The sequence below is a fragment of the Tupaia chinensis genome, unplaced genomic scaffold, assembly GCF_000334495.1.
Source record: "Tupaia chinensis unplaced genomic scaffold, TupChi_1.0 Scaffold000429_1, whole genome shotgun sequence".
Lineage (NCBI taxonomy): Eukaryota > Metazoa > Chordata > Mammalia > Scandentia > Tupaiidae > Tupaia > Tupaia belangeri.
In genome coordinates this window covers 1,712,430-1,733,911 of record NW_006159934.1, presented here as the reverse complement: position 1 = coordinate 1,733,911, position 21,482 = coordinate 1,712,430, and the positions used below count along the sequence as shown (strand labels likewise).

General features: G+C 47.2%; 1 protein-coding gene across 1 annotated transcript in view; it reads right to left on the bottom strand.

The window, feature by feature from the left end:
- The window catches only part of RCC1L (RCC1 like), a gene marked incomplete at its 5' end in the record, with an annotated part of 29,426 nt that extends 7,944 nt beyond the window's left edge, over positions 1 to 21,482 (bottom strand). The window contains 10 exon segments of the mRNA XM_006155009.3: positions 2,162 to 2,247; positions 4,543 to 4,716; positions 5,556 to 5,643; positions 11,888 to 12,069; positions 13,579 to 13,663; positions 14,010 to 14,061; positions 15,454 to 15,520; positions 16,295 to 16,423; positions 18,226 to 18,355; positions 21,375 to 21,482. Of these exon segments, the coding sequence (XP_006155071.3) occupies positions 2,162 to 2,247; positions 4,543 to 4,716; positions 5,556 to 5,643; positions 11,888 to 12,069; positions 13,579 to 13,663; positions 14,010 to 14,061; positions 15,454 to 15,520; positions 16,295 to 16,423; positions 18,226 to 18,280 (918 nt within the window).

Here is a 21,482-nt window from a genome sequence, read left to right as displayed (position 1 = left end):
ATGGCTACATTGCTGGACTCCCATGTAGTCGACCATGGTTCGAGTCCCGGACCTGGTAGCTTAAACTCATGCCGGGCGTGTGTTCATGTGGGCATGCCCAAGATCCCAAGAGGAGAATGGAGCAGGGATTGTGGTGTGGCCATCCCCCCCTGGGGGTGATTTCTCACTTTCTGTCTGTCTCTCTCTAGTCTTTCTGGAGAGTGCACACACCCTATATCAAAAACCTCTCCAAAAAAAAATAAAATGCCAAAGTGTTTCAGAACATCGGGAACCAGCAGTTAGCGTAATGGCTATGTCGCTGGACTCCCACGTAGTCGACCGCGGTTCGTGTCCCGGACCCGGTGGCTTAAAACTCACGCCGGGCGCGTGTGCGTGCGTGCCCAAGATCCCGAGAGGAGAATGGAGGAGAAGGGATTGCGGCGTGACCATCCCCCCTGGGGGGTGATTTCTCGCTTTCTGTCTCTATGTCTTTCTCTGTCTGTCTGGCAAGCGCACACGCCCTACAGTGAAAATCTCTCCAAAAACAAAAAAGAAAAAAGAAAAAAAAAAAAAGTGTTTCAGAACATGTGGCGGCAGGTTTTTGACAGATCCTTATTTTGTCTATTTTGCATTTTTACAAGGGCTTTTTATTATTTGTTTTGTGTTTTTTTTTTTTTTTTTTTTTTTTTAGGTTTTTGTCATAGGGTACGTGCACTCACCAGAGAGAGACAGAGAAAGAGGGAAAGTGAGAAATCACCCCCTCCGGAGGGGGGTGGCCATGCCACATCCCTTTCTCCTCCATTCTCCTCTCAGGATTTTGGGCATGCATACATATGTCTAGAATGGGAAAGTGAGAAATCACCCCCTCCGGAGGGGGGTGGCCATGCCACATCCCTTTCTCCTCCATTCTCCTCTCAGGATTTTGGGCATGCATACATGTGTCTAGCATGATCAAGCTGCCAGGTCCAGGACTCAAACTGTGGGATCAGCCATGAGGGATCCAGCACCTTGACCAACATACTATAACCTGCTGTCCCCACCAACAAGAGCTTTTTTAAATATGCTTTTCACAATTTCCTTTTTTTTTTTAAAGATTTATTTTATTTAACTTTATTTATCCATTTATTTATTTATCTTAATTTGACCAGAAAGGGATAAGAGTTAAAGAGAGAGAGAGCAAGCCACCAGGTCTGGGACTCAATCCGCGGTCAGCCATGTGGGAGTCCAGCACCCTTATCCACCATGCCACCTGCTGGCCCCAGCACAATTTCTAAACACATTATGAAAATCCAAACTTCCAAGAAAAGACATGCACATGCACATACACACTTGCACACACATGCAAGTTCACACACACATGTGCTGTTCTCTGTGCTCCCTCTGGAAGGGGGCATAAACAACCAGTCAGTACCCATGGCAAGAGATGGGTGGTAGGAGCCTGATTTTTCATAATACATTTTGTACCATGAACATATGTTGTGTATTCAAAAGAAATAAGTAACTATTTTTTAGAATAACTTAAAGAACAGACTCAGTAAACAACACTAAGATAAACTACAATTTAAGAGCCTTTTCCCCTTTCATTTTGAAATAAGCTCTTTTGTCTAATTGCATCCTATCCCTAAGAAAAGCCTTTATTTTTTTCACTTTGGTGGCTGTGGTTACGAAATCTAAATAGTGAACATCCTACTTTCTTCTAAACTCACTGTTAAACATTCCACTACATGGGAGTCCAGAAACAGCTCTGACGTCTTCAACCACTGCCCTCAGGAGCCTCAGGCGTCCCAAAGGCCCTGCCTGGAGCTCGCCCCTGGTGCTTAGGCACGCCTTTGTTTCCTTGCTCTGCATTCCTGAGGAGAGACTCTGACTCGGCATCTCAGAGCCTGGAACACATGGGTAGGTCATTCCCACCAAGCCCTCCCTCAGCAGGACCCAAGAATGGCCTGGCCCATCACCGGGGATGAGGGCACGAGCCCTGCAGCCTGTGAGCCTGGTGCAGGGGCTCACTCACCGTCACCACTATTCAGGTGTCTGCCCTGACGCCATGACAGAGCGAGGAACAGAGGAAGGCAGCCAGTGCCTGGGAGGGGGCAGTCCCGTGGACCTCGTCCTGGCCTGGCCATATGTGGCGGCTGGGGCTACATCGGGTGGACCTGCCTCAACCCCGCCCAGTCCACCTTACCCTCCAGGGGAAATACTGGTCTTCCAGGCGACCGATTCCCAGGCACCCTCGGATGTTCTTGCCCCACACAAACAGCTCTCCTTTGTCTGCAAAGAGGAAAACAAGGTTGGGCTGGGGCCGTTTGAAGAACCAGTCTCCAGGAAGAGGACAGCGGGTCGGGAGAACAAGCTTTCTAGACCCTGTTATGAACAGTGCCACAGTTAAATGTCCATTTCTACCTGGCTTCACACTTTCTTTTCAAGGGGAAAGTGAGTCTCTGAGGCCAACGTGTCCCTGCCCAGGACTGCACTGTGTCTGTATGCATGGGGGATGAGCCTACGCATGGAGCTGTGGGCACGGTGCTCCGGCCTCCGGCCCCCAGTGTACCACCCTACCCCACCCCCAGTCATGTCTGAACAAAGTCCTGGTCACACCTGTGCTCTTTAATCCGACAGTGAGAAATAGCACGGTTTGTCACTCGTTTGGGAGTTCATCTCAGGCACAGTCGTCCAGCGGCATCGAGTTACCGAGTGCCTGCCCACTTGTGCCAGGGTCTGTCTGCTCTAGGGGCTGGGGACAGGACTGTGACCAAACAGCCACAGGTCCAGTCCTCATGGGCCTGGATCTAGTGTAAGATGATCTAAACAATAAATACACATTTACAAGTTGTAAAAAGCTTCACAAAGGGGTCAGCAGGTGGCATGGGAGTTACGGTGCTAGACTCCGAAATAGCCGACCGCAGTTCAAGTCCCAGACCCGGCAGCTTGAAAATCACATCAGGCATGTGCATGAGTGCCAAAAAATCCCAACAGGAGAATGGAGAAGAAGGAATTGTGGCATGGCCATCTCACTTTCTCTCTCTGTGTCTCTGTACAGCAAAAACCAAATAACCAAAAAAAAAAAAATTTTTTTTTCACATACATTTCTGAAGATTTTACTCCACACACAGTTTAAGCCTCAGAACATTCTGGCAAATAGATATGTGTTGCTATCAGAACATAGTCCATAGTCAAAATAACTCTAAAATAGTCCCAAGAATGAGGCTCATCTGCAAAGTAAAACAGCTGCTCTGGTTGAAGGGTGGCAAGGAATCCCTCCCCTGAATACCACTGCTACCACCTGGTGTTTAGTACACAGAGTCAGAGAACACTCGGACATGCCCTAACAGCCCCTGCCATATCCTGCATTATTCCAGGCCCGTGAAATCTGAAATTCAAGTCACTAGGATCCTGGAACAGAGGGCAACAATTGGGAAGAGTCCTCACATGAGTATGAGGCCAGAGAACACAAACGAGGACTGACTCGGCCCAGATGTTTAAAAAGAAAACAATCGTTTACCATGACACTAAAAGAATTTTTAATTGCGAGGAAATAGCTCATTTACTTGAGAATCACAAAATGAAACTAACTAGCTTTGTAGTTGTACTATTCAAGTCAGCTAAAGAGCAGCAAATTGATCCAACAGTAAATGTGGTGGATTAAGAGATACATTCAAGAAGAGCACTCAGGGGCTGGCGGGTGGCATGGTGGTTACATCGCTAGACTCCCACGTGGTCAACCATGGCTCGAGTCCCAGACCTGGCAGCTTGAAACCCACGCTGGGCTTGTGTGTATGTGTGCCCAAGATCTCGAGAAGAGAATGGAGAAGGGACTGTGGCATGGCCAGTCCTCCTGAGGGGTGATTTCTCACTTTCTCTCTCTTTGTCTGTCCGGTGAGTGCATGTACCTTATAGCAAAAATCTCTCTAAAAAAAAAAAAAAAAAGAAAAAGAAAAAAAGAGAAAGAAGCAAGCAAAAGCCCCCACTCTAGAGTTCTTAAGCAGAACTGGATATTTTATGGTTTTGAACCTTGGCGAGTCTTTGAGAAAACCCCATCTCAGCCCTCCCTTGAATCGTTCTCTCTCTCTCTGCCTCAGTATTGTGGAGAAATCAGAGGATTTACCTCCACAAAAACCACAGGATGGTCTTACAAATCTGCCTCTTGCCACCCCACATGCCTGGGTCGGATCAGGGTTTTGGCTTGGCCAGCGAATGGGATGAGGCCTCACACACTCATTTCCTAATTACCCACCCTGGGCCTCGTCAAACCTCTACTGGTCCCTCCAGCACCCTGACATGCTCGAGTCCCCTCCTCCTACCCCCCAACTAGTGCCATCTTGGGAAAATTCACTTGACATTAGCCTAACCACAAACCAAATGGACCAAAAACAAAACTCTAGGATGAAAAAAACACACATATTATATAACCTCAAGCCAAACAGCTTCTGGACTGGCTACTAATTATCCACACGAAGGAGCTCCTCCACTGCGTGGGTGGAAATGGAGTGGCCTCTGGTATCAGGCTGGACCAGACAGAGAACTTATGTCAGTCTTGCTCCCCGGCCCCGGGGCTTGGTCACTTACTGGTAAGTGCGGCAAAGTGGCTGAGTCCACACCGAATACGGGAAACCTGGGTTTCTGGGCTGACCTCTGTCAAGCCAAAGAGAGTGGGTGGAATCATTTCTGGAAGAGCAGTTTCCACTAGGTTTGGTCCTTTCCCAAGAATTCCATAGCCCCAGACAAAAACATGTCCTTCTCCTACATTACAATAAAAACAATGGTCAGTAAGTCAAACCATGGAGAGCCCTCCCTCAGCAGAAATTCAAACAGCACTACCAAGACACATTACATCCACGTGGAGTTCTTTTCCCTCTTTGCTTGGCAAGAACATGCTGAGGGAGATTTCAAATAAGTCTCCTCTCTCCCCTGCTAAATTCTTGCTGGTGAAGTCTGTCTAGTCTGGTAACTAATCTCAGAATGCAAACTTTCCATATCTTGAGGGTAACCTGAAGGGAACCAGCCCATAAATCACCCAGAAAACCCAAGTGAACACCAGAGGACCGTTTTCCCTACTGACAGCTCTAAGTTTCCCACTGATCAGGAAACCAAGCCAAATACATAAATAAGTTCTAGCCAGATTCTTAAAACTCTTAATGTTTTGGATATTACAAAAAAAAAAAAAAAGTGTACTACTCCTCAGTGATACCAGACATTTAACCCCAGGGGCACAGACCTCAGTGTCCAAGTTCTGCGGCTCCTCTCCTGTCTGCCTTTTATTTCTTGGCTAGAGATGGCAGAACTGGAGTCTTTTTGGCCCAGGCTGAAGGAGGAGAATAAAGTAATTCATTCATTCTCCACTCCAGTGGTTTGCTGCAGAATGATCCATTCTACTGCTGTCTGTCTACATATAAATCACAGGCTTTTATCTTTCTGTACAGAATTTCACCCTCGCCCTGTAATAACTGAACTCAATCCAACTAGATCTTCCCATGGCCAAGTTCCCTCCCTGAGGCCGAGGTCTTCAGCCATGAATCCAGGGGACGCTCGCCACTCCCCTGGCCCATCTGCCTATGAAGAACTGCCAGAACGAGTCTCACCATTTACCACGGCACAGCCTGTGCCGCCACATGCAGCCTGCTTCACCTTGCCCACTCCCGAGAAGGGTAAGCACCGGGGGACATTCACCTGTATCAAAGAGAGAGTGCACACAGTTAGGAAAACAGACCAGTAAGAACCGGAGGCGGAACCAGCACGTGGTGTGGTGTAAGGCTCTGGACTCCCATATGGCAGATCACGGTTCAAGTCCCAGACCTGGCGGCTTTCTCACCTTCCCTCTCATTCTCTGTGAGCATACATGCCCTATAGAAAATAAAAGATAACAAATAAAATTAAATAATTCTTAAAAAAATACAAAAAGGAACCAGAGAACAGAAATCAGATAAGCCCCAGTTTGTTGACTCATTCTGCCAACACTTCCTGAAGACCTAACATATGCTAAGCACATAACTAGGTGCTGGTTTACGATGGGCAGCACAAGAGGCCCGTGGCCCCCTCAAAGAGCTCCACCTAGCGGAAGAGATGGATGCCAACCAAAGTGAACCTGGAATTGCGTGTGCTACATGCACTGAAGGAATGGACAGGCGTCTGTGAGGTGTATGTCAAGGAACCTGATCCAGTGTGAGGGGAGGAACAGCCAGGGAAGGCCTTGAAGGCTTGCAGGATATGTAGGAGTTAACTAGGCCAAGGAAGGAGGAGGACATTCCAGGTCCAGGAGATGCTTACAAATGGAGCGAGGTGGGCGTGGCATATTCAAGGAGCTGAATGAAGGTCAGGGTGGCTGAAACAGAAAATGAAGAGGGAAAACACCACAAGATGCTGGTGGGGAGAAGGCAGGCCAGAGTATCAGTGCAAATGCTGCCAAGAGGTCAAGAAAGAATAAGACTAGAAAATGTCCTTGAGATGCTTTACTATCATTTTCAGCAACATGGAAGTCACTGATAACCCTAGTAGGAGCCACTCAGCAAACTGACAAGGGGAGAAGCTATGTGGGACAGGCGGAAGAGCCAAGAGGAGACAAGGAACGAGAGACAACAAGTAAACACAGCTCTGGAGAAGTCTAGCTTCAGAGGGGAGGCAAGAGATAAAGCAAAGGGCTGCAGGAGATGGAGTCTAGATAGGCTTTTTTCAGATGGGAGACAAGAGCCAGGCGTAAAGCCTGAGGGAATGGGGGCCAGCAGGTGGAGGGGTGGTTGAGCCGCTGGACTCCCACACGGCCAACCGCAGTTTGAGTCCCAGACCTGGTGGCTTGCTTTCTCCCTTTCTCTCTCTCTCTCTCTCTTTCTATCTCTCTGGTCAAATTAAAAAACAGTAAATAAAATAAATAATTTTTAAAAGAATTATTTATTTTATTTTACTTATTTCAACTTGAGCAGAAAGGGATAGGTGGGGGGAGTGAGAAAGGAAGCCACCAGGTCCAGGATTCAAACTACGGTCAGTCATGTGGGAGAGTCCAGAGCCTTTAACCACCACGCCACTTGCCAGCCCCAAATAAATCATTCTTAAGGAAAAAAAATAAGACTGTGGGCATGGGACCAGGAAAGAGGGAGATGCCGAAACTGCGGGAAAGCCCACCAGACAGGGGAAGGCTGCTGAGAAGGTGGCAGAAGGTGGGATCCGGGGCAAAGAGAGCAGCAGCTGCTTGGGAAGGAAGCCCCTCCTGTGTACACCTCCGCCATTCCCAAAGCAAGCAGCCCAGGGGGTAGCAGGTAGGATTCACACTGGGGAACTAGGGTGCTCCCTTCCAATGGCCTCTGTTTTGTCTATTAAACAGAAGGCAAGATCTTCTAAAAGTGAGAGATGGGGACGCAGAGGTATCAGGCGAAGTGTGGCCAAGTCAGCTTTCCAGCAGGACTAGTCCTGGCACTTCCACCGAGTAATGGCTTCAGCCAGGAGGCTCTACAGAGTCACTTTTGAATGGACACAGCTGGGGAAGAACAGGCCTAAGCTGACTCCACAGGAATAAAGGGACTTCCTGAGCCCACACGGTCTGTCTGGCCGGCTGTCGGGGCTGGGCCCTGGACCCCAGCGCCTGCTCAGACAACGGCTTTGTAGCACTGTGCTCTGACGTGACACTCTTGGCAGGTGCCGAGAAACACTCTAGCAACAGCCACTGGCAACTCACTGCTGTCATCACCAACAGGAGGCGGCTCAGGCCACAACAGTCCTGATGGAGCCAATTAAGAAATAAATAAATAAGTTTAATGTAAAAAAAAATAATAAATCAAGATTGTAGGATGCTGCCTCTAAGATAGTTCCCAAATACCCTGTGTCCCACTATTCATACCCACGTGTAATCCCAACCCTGTATGCAGGCTGGATCCAGTGACTCGCTTCTAACAAACAAAACTGGTGACTTGCTTCTAACGAACAGGACTCCAGCCAAAATGTGGGGCCGTCACTTCTAAGACTAAATTATAAACACTGGCTTCTGTCTTGCTGGCACTCTCGGGCCCTCTATTTGCTCCCACTGACGAAGCCAGCTGCCATGTTGTAAGCTGCCCTGGGGAGAAGCCCACATGGCAAGGAACCGAGGATGGCCTGGCAGCAGCTCTTGGCTGGCTAACGGCCAGCGAGGAACTGGGGCTGCTGTGGTCCAACAGTCCACACGGGCTCTGCCCTGACACCAACACCAGAGGGAGCCTGGAAGCAGGTCCCTCCTCTGCAGAACCCTCAGATGATGGCAGCCTCTGAAAGATTCAAAGCCAAAAGACTCAGCTACCACTCCCTAGAGTCCTGACCCGAAAACCCACAACATCATAAATGTGTGTTGTTGCAATCCACTGAGTTTTGGAATACAACTATCAGTAACAATGACATGACACTAGATTTGACCCCCGCGGGAGTGGGAAACTTTTTTTTGGGCTTGGTCTAAAGAAGAACAGTGGTGGTACTCTCCTGAGGACCTTGTTTGCTGTTTATCTTACAGAAAAAAATGAATCACTTAATAGACTGTGTCTTCTCGTTTGGCTACCACGAACCTCAGAGCAAATCTATAGCCCCTTCTAGCCACTGTGCCAGACCATGGAGAAGGCATTTTTTTCATCTCGTTAGGTGATCTTTGATTTTCCTTCCTGCAGGGTTTCTTTTTAAGAGGTTTTGCCTTACAGCACATGTACTCACAAGAAAGAGAGAGGAGGGAGGGAGAAAAATCAGCCCTGGGGCATGGGAGGGATGACCACACTGCAATCCCTTCTCCATTCTCCTCCTGGGATCTTGGGCGTGCACGCACACACACACCTGGTGTGAATTTCAGCCATCAGGCCCAAACTCGAACCGCAGTCAGCCATGTGGGAATCCACTGATACCACCACTTCGCCACCTGCTGGCCCCTCTGCAGAATTCTTTATCTACTATGTTAATATATATTTAAAGGCCAGCCAATAGTGTGGTGAAGGCGGCTGCATGCCATGTGAGCAATGGTGCTATTCAAGTCCCAGACCCGCAGCTTAAAAAACATGCTGGGAACCTGGACTTTTCCAGCAGCATTGTCATCAGTAGAGACTGCAAAAGAGCAACCACATCAGAGGATTATCTTGAGAAAGACTTTGAAGGAAGAAAAAGAGACTGATCTTTGCTAGCAGATGGTATATCACAGTATACTTGGTATACAATTGAGAGGGTGTATGTGTGACTAGTGTTTGCTTTTCAACAATTTGAGTAGTTGACATGTAAATATTTTCTCAAAGATACTAAAACCATACTGTCTCTGTTGTTATAGTCACAAACAAAATTATAAAAAGTATTTTGAACATTATCTTTAAAATTCGGTATTCTGAAATTTTGAAAGTTGTTTATTAACTGTTAAGAACAATGGAGTATGAGCAAAATTTTTTGACATATAAAGTAAATGTGGAAAAATGTAAAAATAAATAAATAAATGGAAAATTTTTTTTAAAAAAAGGCTGGGATGGGACCAGCAGTTGGCATAATGGCTATATTGCTGGACTCCCATATAGTCGACCACAGTTTGAGTACGTGAGCATGCGTGCCCAAGATCCCAAGAGAATGGAGAAGGGATTGTGGCATGGTCATCCCCCCTGGGGAGTGATCTCTTGCTTCTGTCTCTCTGTCTCTCTCTGTCTTTCTGGTGAGCACACGCATCCTATAGCAAAAACCGCTCCAAAAAAAACATGCTAGGTGCATATATATACATGCCCAAATCCAGAGAGAAACGGAGGAGATGGGATTATGATGGGGCTACGCCCTCTGGGGTGCTTTCTCACTTTAACTATGTATTTTCCATGAGTGCAAGAGCCCTATACAAACTAATTTTAAATATGTGTATGTGTGTGTGTATATATTAAACCCTTTATGTAGTAAGAAATTGGATTGAAATTTTTTAATGCAATATGTTTCTTAAATAGTCTTTATCTTTTAAAGAGACATACTGAGAATTTTACAGATGAAATACGATCTCTAGGATCTGCTTCACAATAATCCAGGGCAGAAAAGTTGATGGAAGTATAGATGCAACGAAACTGGCCATTAGTGTGGTATGGGTTTCTGAAGGAGTGATAAAAACATTCCGGAGTTAGACAGAGGTGACAGCTATACAACCTTATGTATGTACTAAGCCACAAAACTGTACACTTAATGGTGAATTATATGGGGCCAGCAGGTAGTTAAGGGCACTGGACTCCCACATGGTCAACCGTGGTACAAGTCCCAGAACTGGCGGCTTGCTTTCTCACATTCCCTTTCTCTCTCTCTCTCTCCCTCTCTGGTCAAATTTAAATAAATAAACAAAGTTAAATAAAATAATTATTAAAAAAAAAAAAGGTGAATTATAGTATAGATTTTTTTTGGAGAGGTTTTTGCTATAGGGCACGTGTGCACACCAGAGAGACAGAGAGAGAGACAGAGAGACAGAAAGTGAGAAATCACCCCCCAGGGGGGATGGCCACACTGCAATCCCTTCTCCTCCATTCTCCTCTCGGGATCTTGGGCACACATACACACATGCCCAACTGAGTTTAAGCCACCGAGTCCAGGACTCAAACCACGGTCAACTACATGGGAGTCCAGTGACATAGCCATTATGCTAACTGCTGGTCCCTAGATTTATTTTAAAAATTGGGCCTGGCTGCAGCAGCACACTAGATGTGCTATTTGGCAGGTTGAGGCCACATGGGAGGCCCCAGTTTGATTCCTGACACCCCCTGGAAAGCAGGGTATAATGGCACACCCCTGTAGCTCCAGTTACTCAGGAGGCTGAGGAGGGAGGGTCAGGACACAACAAGATCCTATCTAAAAGCATGCACACACATGCTAATGAAGAGGCCACTGGCTGGAAACTGCTAAGCATGGCTGACAATAAAGACTAGTTACAAAGCCATGTCTGAGAACCAGCAGTTAGCGTAATGGCTATGTCACTGGACACCCATGTAGTCGACCGTGGTTCTCGTCCCGGACCCGGTTGCTTGAAACTCATGCCGGGCGCATGTGCATGCGTGCCCAAGATCCCGAGAGAATGGAGGAGAAGGGATTGCGGCATGACCATCCCCCCGGGGGGTGATTTCTCGCTTTCTGTCTCTATGTCTTCTCTGTCTGTCTGGCAAACGCACACGCCCTATAGCGAAAACCAAAAAAAAAAAAAAAAAAAAGCCATGTCTACTTTTCGTTTATATTTGAATTTTCTTTAATAAGGCACTAGAACTCTTACTGTACTGTACTGACAGTGGTGAAGAGCGGCAGCGGTGGAGCAAGGCCACAGGCAGGGCTTCTCAGGTGCCACAAGTAAGCTGCTGCTTGACTGAGTGGGGTCACATAAGCATCGTCACGGAGCTACACGTTTACAACCTGTGTGCTCTTTGGCAAGAGAAAGTCTACCATGACATCACAGGGAGTCATGTCAACACTCCGTGTCCCATTAGAACAAGATGGGGCAGACGAGCACACAAAACCGCACCTGCACAGGGCTTCCTCAGGTAAGCTTTGTAACGACGGCTTCCAAACCTGAGCTTCTTTCCAAGCTCCAACGAGACGAACAAGAAATCAGTACCCCAAGATGTGCTCTTACCACAGGTCAGGGTCAGATAGCATTGCCCTAACTCAGTGAAGAACCTCTAAGAAACAACAGTAACACTGGGACCAGCAGACGTTGCTACACTCCCACACAGCCAACTATGGTTTGAGTCCTGGACCCGGCAGCTTGAAACTCACACTGGGTACATGTCCAAAATCCCGAGAGGAGACTCGAAGAGAAGGGATTATGGCATGGCCATCCATCCTGAAGAGTGATTTCTCACTTTCTGTCTCTCTGTCTCTTTGGCAAGTGCAAGCACCCTATAGCAAAAATCTCTCAAAAAAACCAACCTTAAGACTTTATGTTTCCAAACCTCCCAGCTCTGTGCTGTAGGTGACCTCGTACCTGAGTGGAGTCAGTGACAGAGGCCAGCTGCAGGTACTCAGAGTTTCCCCAGCCAAAGAGGGCTCCGTCAGAAGACACGGCCAGGCAGCAATCTCCATAGGTGGCAACCTGAACAATGTGTGCTCCTACGAGGTCTCCGCCCAGCTTGGTGGGGACGCTGGTGATATTGTAGTGACCCAGACCTAGCAGTGGAAGAGACTGTCAGTTATTCATTCTTTTAGCAAACACACAGACCTGATAAATAAAGTTAAATAAAATAATTCTTAAAAAAAAAAAAAATAGGATAGGGTCAGTAGGTGGTGTGGTGGTTAAGGTGCTAGGCTCCCACATGGCCAATTGTGATTCAAGTCCCAGACCTGGCATCTTACTTTCTCATTTTCCCTTTCTCTCTCTCTCTGGTGAGCATATGTGCCCTATAGCAAAATTAAATAATAATTAATAACTCTACTTAAAAAAACACACAGGGTAAAATCTTCACAATATTGTATTTAGCAGTGACTTCTTGAAGATGATACCAAAAATGCCAGCAAAAGAAAAAACAGACAATGTATTTGGTGAAAATTTGTAACTTTTGCTCATAAAAAAAGAAATGCAGGCTGGCTCTATGGCCTGGTGGTTAAGGCAGTTGGATCCCACATGGCAGACAGTGTGGTCTGAGTCCCAGGGCCAACAGCCTGCAAAACATGCAGGGCACCTGTGCACGCACACCCCAACCTTCACAGGATAAAGTGGTGGAGGAGAAGGGATTGCAGCACACCCAATGCCGCACGGCATGTCCCATCACATTCCTCTCTCTCTCTCTGGGAGCCCTATGTGCCCTCTGACAAACACAGGCCAGCTGCAGTGGCATAGCAATAACCTAATGCTCCAGGATGCGGAGTCACATGTGAAGGTCTCAGGTTCGCATCTCGAGGTCTCTCTATGCACACCAGACATACATGCTCATGATTATGGCTGGCTGAAGCTGGGTATGAATTATGGACATGAAAACTCTGTGGGGATGTCCCTCCCTTCCTCTCTGAAGAAATAAACAAATAATTTTTTTGAGAGTTACTTTATCTAACTTTATTTATTTACTTATTTGTTTAGTTTTATTTGGACCAGAGAGGGACAGTGTGAGAGCGAGAGAAGGAAAGTAAGAAAGCAAGCCGCCAGGTCCAGGATTCAAACCATGGTCAGCCAGGTGGGAGTCCAGCACACTTAACCTCCATGCCACCTGCCAGCTCCAAATAATTTTTTTTAAAGACTCAATTTCAAGGGCCAGCAGGTGGTGGTGTGGTTAAGGGGCTGGACTCCCACATGGCCAGCTGCAGTTTGAGTCCCAGATCTGGTAGCTTGCTTTCTCATTTTCCTTCTCTATCTCTCTCTGGTGAAGACACACGCTCTATAGCAAATTTTAAAATAATAATCAAATTAAATAAATACTTCTTCAAAATAAAATAATTTCAGTTTATTCTCTCTGCTGGAAAGCTCAGAACTCCTATGTTGAGGGGCTAACGTGACTTCTGACACTTTTCTGGTTTATTTCTGTCAGATGGAGGTGGGGAAAATTGGAGCAGCATTCCCCAGGATATGATGAAAGGCAGGAGTCCAATTAAGAAAGGTGGGCTGTCGTCCATGAAAGCCTTAACAGCTCACAGCTCCACCTAACCCAAGCTAAAACCATGCACCCAAATGAAAAAGCATACTACCTGTCTGCCCATCTGCACCCCATCCACAGGAATAGACTTCTCCTTTATCCGTCAGGAACAGACTATGATCCTGACCACAGGCTACCTAGCAGACAATCAGAGATGAGAGTGATGAGAGGTACTGTTCTAGTCCACGGACCCACAGAACTAGCCCTATTCCCCACTGCTCCTGAGCACCGGCCTAGAACACCACGGCATTGATCCCACTGGGACAAAGCTAATTCTTCAACCTGTTCTCCCAATACAGAGCTCTCCCCACAGATCTCATCGTGTCCCCAGGATCTCGCATAAATCCAGCCTACTGTAGGTCAGTGATTTACTAAAACAATTCATTATTTCAGAAAATCCCACTAACAAGTTGGCCATTGCCCCATCCAATTTTAAACTTTTTGTCTGGGAACAGACAAGTGGTTCTCAGCTGTGTCTCCTACCTGGACCACCTGTCCATCGAAGTCCTGCATTCTATGGACCTTGTGACTTTCACTACAGCCAGGAGCAAACAGGGAAGAGGGAAGAGATACGGTCACGATGAACGCAGCGCAGTCCCTGCCCTTCCCATCTCTGCCATCTGGCAGCTGATCCCCCCAGACGACCAAAACAGTTAGGAGACTCTTGAGGTCGACGTAAGACAGAGTGAGGTCTAGATGTGGATGGAAATAAAACAAAACAGACCCAGCCATGGTAATACAGATAGCAGGGAACCACTGTGTAAACTGGTGGCACAGCAGAGACCCAGGTTTGGATCCCAAGTCAACCTGAACAGGCCAGGCATGATAGTGCACACCTATAATCCTAGCTAACTAGGAGACGAGGACACAGGACTGATGGGGAAGACCTTGTCAAAATACCTAACTCTGGGTTAGTGTAATGGCTATGTTGTTGGACTCCCATGTAGTCGACCGTGGTTCAAGTCCCAGACCCGGTGACTTAAACTCACGCCAGGTGCGTGTGCGTGCGTGCCCAAGATCCCAAGAGGAGAATAGAGAAGAAGGGACTGCAGCGTAGCCATCCCCCCTGGGGGGTGATTTCTTGCTTTCTATCTCTCTGTCTGTCTCTGTCTGTCTGGTGAGCACACGCACCCTATAGCATAAACCTCTCGAAAAGAAAAAAAATACCTAACTCTCTCTCTCTCTCTCTTTCCTTCCCCCTTCCACATCTGTCTGTGCATGTGCATGGCACCGTCTCACAAGAGAAAAAGAAAGTCCTAGGTGATTTTAATATAGTAAGACCCAGGGCCAACAGATGATGTAGAGGTTACATTGCTGAACCCCCACATGGTCAAGTCCTAGACCCGGTAACTTGAAAGTCACACCAGGTGCATGTGCATGCATGCCCAAGATCCCCGAAGGAAAATGGAATAGGGACTGTGGCATGGCCATCCCCCAAGGACTGATTTCTCACCTTCCCTCTCACTATCTCTCTGTCTCTGTCTCTGTCTCTCTCTGGTGAGCTCATGCTCCTAAGGCCAAAAGAAAAAAAAACCCTACCAAAAAAAAAAAAAAAGAACATGGTTAGACTCACCAATATAATGCAAGAAACTGATAGGAAATCTTCAAACAGTAAAATAAAGAGCACTAAAGTGAAAGAGTATATTCTTAAAAGTGAATTTGGTAAAAATTAAAAAATAATTTATCCAAGTTAATTCAAAAAAGTGCCACCGCAATCAATGCTCATCTGCCCTCCCTACCACCGTGCTGGCTGGGGCTCAACCTAAAGTGAACACCACTTTCCACGACTTCCCCGAGTGCTCATGTCTCCCTCCTGAGCACGAGGGACCTGGCCTTTCATTGCTCTATGGGTCTACCAGGTGAGACTCACTCGAGAAATGTCCAGTGCTTCACAGACAGGAAAGGGTTTGTTCTCTTGGGCACTCACCTGTAAATTTCATTCTCAACCACCTTTCTTCCACACTGCCCATAGGAATTGTTTCCCATGCTGAAAACTGAAAAGTAAAATAACCAGTTAAGTCAGGGTCGCAGGGTTGTCGGCTCTCAGAATGTCAGGAATGGAAAGAGGCCTCAAAGGGGTCCTGGTCCATCCCCTCCCACTAAATGCCACTCGGTCTCCTCCAACACTCCCAGCCTCTGCAGACACACCTAAGGTGTGCTGGGATCTAGGCCTGCTTTCCCCCCCAGGCCCAGGTTCACCTCCTGAGAATTCCACACTACGAGGTGAGTACCCCACTCCCCCTATCTGCCACTAGATTGCCCTCGAGCCAAAGCTCCTCTTGAAAGGGCTCCTATATGCCTATTTGTGCAGTGAGCCAGACAATGAAATTTGAAAAATGTAGTCACGTTGGCCTTTCTCTGCAAACAACCTCCCTTCTGGAGATGGCCCTGGACTCTGAAAGCCTCCACCTGGAAGAACTAGCAAACAAGCGTCTCTCAGTACCAACAGACAAACCGTCCACGCACAAGGCCAGCTCAGTGGCTTCCTGGCACAGGCAGGGAGGCCTTGCTGAGGCCGCCTTGTTGGCACCATCACAGTTACAAGCACCTGTGATTTTCCAAGAACCGCAGAGAGCAGAGCGCATAGGAGTTAGCAAGGTCTGCCCAATGTAGCTTTTCCAGGCAGCCCTACTGGTCTGCTCAGGAGAAAGCAAGCTTCACTAATAACAAGTGGCTCAATTAAGCAAGCTATTCAGGCCCACCAGCAAGGCCGTTTCCCAGTACAACAGTCCCTCTACTCTCCCATCACCGTCAGCAGGTCAACTCACCCCCTTCGCTGTCCGTCAGGACAAGAGAATGTGCTCTGCCACAGGAGACCTGCAGCACTCGGGTCTCCTGAGGTCTGTCCAGGGGCAGCGGGATGGGTGAGGGCTCCAAGACATACTCATAGCCTCTGCCTGAAAAAAACAACCAGGCCTTAGCGCATCACACTGGCTAAGAGTTAACAGCATTTCTAACGCTAGAAATCATACTATACTGGAATAGATGGCATGGTGGTTACATTGCTGAACTCCCACATGATCAACTGCAGTTCAAGTCCTAGATATGGTAGACACAGCAGCTTAAAATTCACGCCAGACACATGTGCATGTGTGCCAAAAATCTCAAGAGGACACTGGAGGAGAAGGGATTGCAGCACAGTTATTTTTGCTTGCTTGCTTTCTTTCTTTCTTTCTTTCTTTCTTTCTTTCTTTCTTTCTTTCTTTGTCTTTCTTTCTTTCTGTCTTTCTAGTGAGCACACACACCCTATAGCAAAAATCTCTTTAAAAAAAAAAAAAAAGGAGGGGGACCAGCAGTTAGCGTAATGGCTATGTGGCTGGACTCCCATGTAGTCAACCGCAGCTCACGTCCCGGATCTGGTGGCTTAAAACTCACGCCGGGCGCGTGTGCCTGCGTGCCCAAGATCTCAAGAGGAGAATGGAGGAGAAGGGATTGCAGCGTGGCCATCCACCCGGGGGGTGATTTCTCGCTTTCTGTATCTCTGTCTGTCTGGCAAGTGCACGCGCCCTGTAGCAAAAAAACCTCTTCCAAAAAAAAAAAAAGACGACGCCGGACGCACGTGCATGCATGCCCAAGATCCCAAGAGGAGAATGGAGGAGAAGGGATTGCAATGTAGCCATACCCCCTGGGGGGTGATTTCTCACTTTCTGTCTCTCCGTCTCTCTCTGTCTGTCTGGCGAGCGCACGTGCCCTATAGCAAAAACCTCTCCCCCCCCCCAAAAAAAAAAGAAAAAAAAGAGGGACCAGCAGTTGGCATAATAGCTATGTTGCTGGACTCCCATGTAGTCAACCGCAGTTCGAGTCCCAGACTCGGTGGCTTAAACTCACGCCGGGTGCTTGTGCGTACCTGCCCAAGATCTCAAGAGGAGAATGGAGAAGGGAATGGGGTGTGGCCATCCCCCCGGGGGGTAATTTCTCACTTTCTGTCTCTCTGTCTCTCCAGAAAGTGCACGTGCCCTCTGGAAAGGAAAAACCTTTCTCCAAAAAAAGAAAGCATACTACCCAAGTCCCACATTTTTACATGGAGTGTGCCATGGTCTCAATGTGTCACCCAAAAATTCATGTGATAAGAACTGGTACCTACTGTGACAGGATTAAACAGTGAAAATTTAAACCAATTATGGTGTTAAAAGGTAGGGCATTTGGGAGATAATTAGGGTTACCTAATTACCAGGACTCAAAACCAGGGTTAGCCATGCGGGAATCCCCATGCCTTAACCACATGCCTCCTGCCGGTATCAACAAATAGCAGGTGCTTGCCTGGAAGCACAATGTTGTTACCAAAGTGGCTGAAATAATCCAGTCCAGATGGATTCAAACAATATCCTCTTACAGTTCCATCTACCAGGGCCAGCAGGTAGCATAGTGGTTAAGACAATGGACTCCCACATGACCAACCATGGTTCGATTCCCAGACTCGGCAGCTTAAAACACACACCGGACCTGAGTGCATACATGCCCAAAAGCCCAAAAGAAGAATGGAGAAGGGATTGCGGCATGGCCATCACCTCCTGGAGGTGATTTCTCACTTTCAGTGTCTCTCTGGCAAACACATTTATCCTACAGCAAAAATATCTCTTTTAAAAAAAGACTCCATCTATGTTGCTGTTATGACTTGGTGTGTGTAATTACATCCTTGAAAAACAAGAAGGCATGCTCAGAGCAATCACAATGGGGCAATCAAGGAATGGATACTCACTTTTATCTTTGCGGCTCCTGTGAAATCCAAGCTGAGAGTCTTTGTTGAGCCCCATGCCCCACACTTTGGTGACATCCTTAGTTTTAGAGGCCAGCAATGTGAATCCATAGCCACAGGCAGCAGACGAAATCTGAGAAAGAGTTCCCACAAAGCATTACCTGATTTGTCACATCCGTTTTTTTAGCAGTAAATGAGATTATCAAATCCAAGAGCATACTATTCATGTACCAACTCACATTTACTGAGCGTTTACTGTGTGTCTGATATATACTACCTCATTTAATCCGCACAATCACCTCCGAGCTAGGTATTATCACTCCATCCACTAGACAGTCTAGCATGCTCATGAGGTTGACACAGTGACCCGCTGGCTGTGTGTCCTGAGATAGGTGACTTCACCTCTGTCTCTGCTTCCCTCTATAAAATGAAGATGGTAATAGCATCTCTCTCACTGAGCTGTGATAACTAGATGAGCTAATACAGCTAAAGCCCTTCCGGTAAATAATCCCCAACTTGACATAAGAGCTATATAACATACTTATTATTGTTCAGTAGGTAGATGAGAAAATGGAGGCTTGCAGAGGTTAGACCTAGCCTAATAAGCAGAACCTGTCTAATTCCAGTGTGTAAGTGCTTTTTTTATTTTTAAGAATTATTTATTGGTGCCGGCAGGTGGCGAAGTGGTTAAAGGCACTGGACTCCCACGTGGTTGACCACGGTTTGGGTCCCAGACCTGCTTTCTCTCTTTCTCTCTCTCTCTCTGATCAAACTGGAAAATAATAATAATAATAATAAATAAGGTTAAATAAAAATAATTCTTTAAAAATGTATTTTTTTTTTTTTTATTTTACTTGACCAGAGAGAGAGAAAGCAAGCCACCAGGTCCGGGACACAAAACATAGTAGGCCATGTGGGAGTTCAGCACCTCAACCACAATGCCACCTGCTGGCCCCCAGCATGTAAGCTCTTAACCCTTATGCTACACTGTTATACCTGCAAACCAGCTCCATGAAGAATTAGTATTACAGCTACCGTGAATCTAACACATTAACGTGCCTGTCTTTGTTGGCTGTTTTACCCATACCACCATCAATCCTCAGCTTCACTGACCACATGAAGAAACTGGGCATCTGCTGGAACCAACTAGGAATATGGTCACTCTGCATAGCAGGTCGATTTCAAAATCAAACCACCTTTGGTTCACATTTAGTTCCACTAGAAGCCCCAGTTTTCTCATCTGGTCAGTGAAGGTGAGGATCAATGAGGGTGTAAAGAGGTTAGTGAGTGTCTTCTCAAAAAGCAAGAATGAGGGGCCGGTAGGTGGCATGGTGGTTAAAAGGTGCTGGACTCTTACACTGTGGACCTCGGTTCAAGTCCCAGACCTGGTGGGTGGCTTGCCCTCTCTCTCTCTGTCTCTCTCTGTCTCTCTCTGGTCAAATTTTTTAAATAAAAATAAATAAATAAAATAAAGTTAAATAATTCTTAAAAGAAAAAAGGCAAGAATGAAGGGCCAGCAGATGGCGTAGTGGTTACATCACTGGACTCCCACATAGTCAACCACAATTCAAGTCCTGGGCCTGATAGGCTTCAAACTCATGCTGGGCACATACAGATCCCAGCAGGAAAATGGAGAAAAGGGGATTGCAGAACAGCCACGCACACCCCAGCGGGTGATTTCTCACTTTGCCTCTCACTAGCCAGACTGCCAAGGATGGAGAACCTGATTTTCAAAGTAGCCACATTAAATCATTCTGTAATGCTATAAAAATAACCAGTTTTCAACAACAAAAAAAGAAGACAGGAAAGAAACAATGTAGTATAGCTGGGGGGGGGGAAAATAAAAGCAACAAAAACTTCTTGAGGAAGCCAAAGGTATTAATGAGACTTGGCTAAGGCCATAGTCTCACTAGACAAAGTTTAATAAAATAGTTCTTTTTTAAAAAAAGGATTGTTTTATTTAACTTTATTTATTTATTTATTTATTTTTAATTTGACCAGAGGAAGACAGACTGAGAGGGAGAGGGAGAGAAAGTGAGAAGGCAAGCCACCAGGTCTAGGACTCAAACTGTGGTCAACCATATGGGAGACCAGCACCCTAAACCACCATGCCACCTGCCAGCCCCAAAATCAACTATTTTAAATATGTTCAAAGAACTAACAGAGGGACCAGCAGTTAGCATAATGGCTATGTCACTGGACTCCCATGTAGTCGACCACAGTTTGAGTCCTGGACCCGGCAGCTTAAACTCACGCCAGGCGCTTGTGCGTGCGTGCCCAAGATCCCGAGAAGAGAATGGAGAAGGAATTGCGAAATGGCCATACCCCCTGGGGGGTGATTTCTTGCTTTCTGTCTGTCTGTCTGGCAACCGCACACTCCCTATAGCAAAAGCACCTCTCAAAAAAAAGAACTAACAGAAACCACACCTGAAGAACTAAAGGAAGTTAAAGTGCTGGACACGCCCACATGGCTGACCATGGTTCAAGTCCTGGACCTGGTGGCTTGCTAATTCACTTTCTCTCTCTCTCCCGTCAAATTAAAATAAATGAATGAATAAATAAAATTATAATAATTTTGTTTAAAAAAAGACTTTGCTGTCCTGGAACCAGCACTTAGTGTAATGGCTATGTGGCTGAACTCCCATGTAGTCAAACACGGTTCGAGTCCCAGGCCCGGTGGCTTAAACTCACGCCAGGCGCGTGTGCATGCGTGCCCAAGATCCCAAGAGGAGAATGGAGGAGAAGGGATTGTGGCGTGGCCATTCCCCCTGGGGGGTGATTTCTCTCTTTCTGTCTCTTTGTCTCTCTTTGTCTTTCTGGCGAGGGCACGCGCCCGGTCTGTCTGGCGAGGGCACGCGCCCTATAACAAAAACCTCTCCAGAAAATAAAAATTCCTGTGCATCCTTTCCTTACCTAAGGTTAAGATCCCACTCACGGAGTGCCGAGGGGATGACAAGAGTCAAGCACAACGTTTCAGTCCCCTCACAAATGTTGGCAGCCGCCTCCAACGCCTTCCCCCCGCCCCCAGGACTGCAGCCAATTGGCGGGACGCCCCCCCTGAAGCCTAGCACCTAGCCTCCCAACGTCGCCGGGAAGGCCGGAATGCGCCCGTAGGAGCATCAGGGGTCGAGGAGGGACGCCGCGGCCCGCACCTTTTGATCCAGCTCCAGGCGGTAGGGCACGGCCTGGATCCTGCGGCGCGGACGCGAGCTGGCGCGCGGCTCGGGCCCCGAGCCCGGTAGGACGAAGGTGGGCACGCC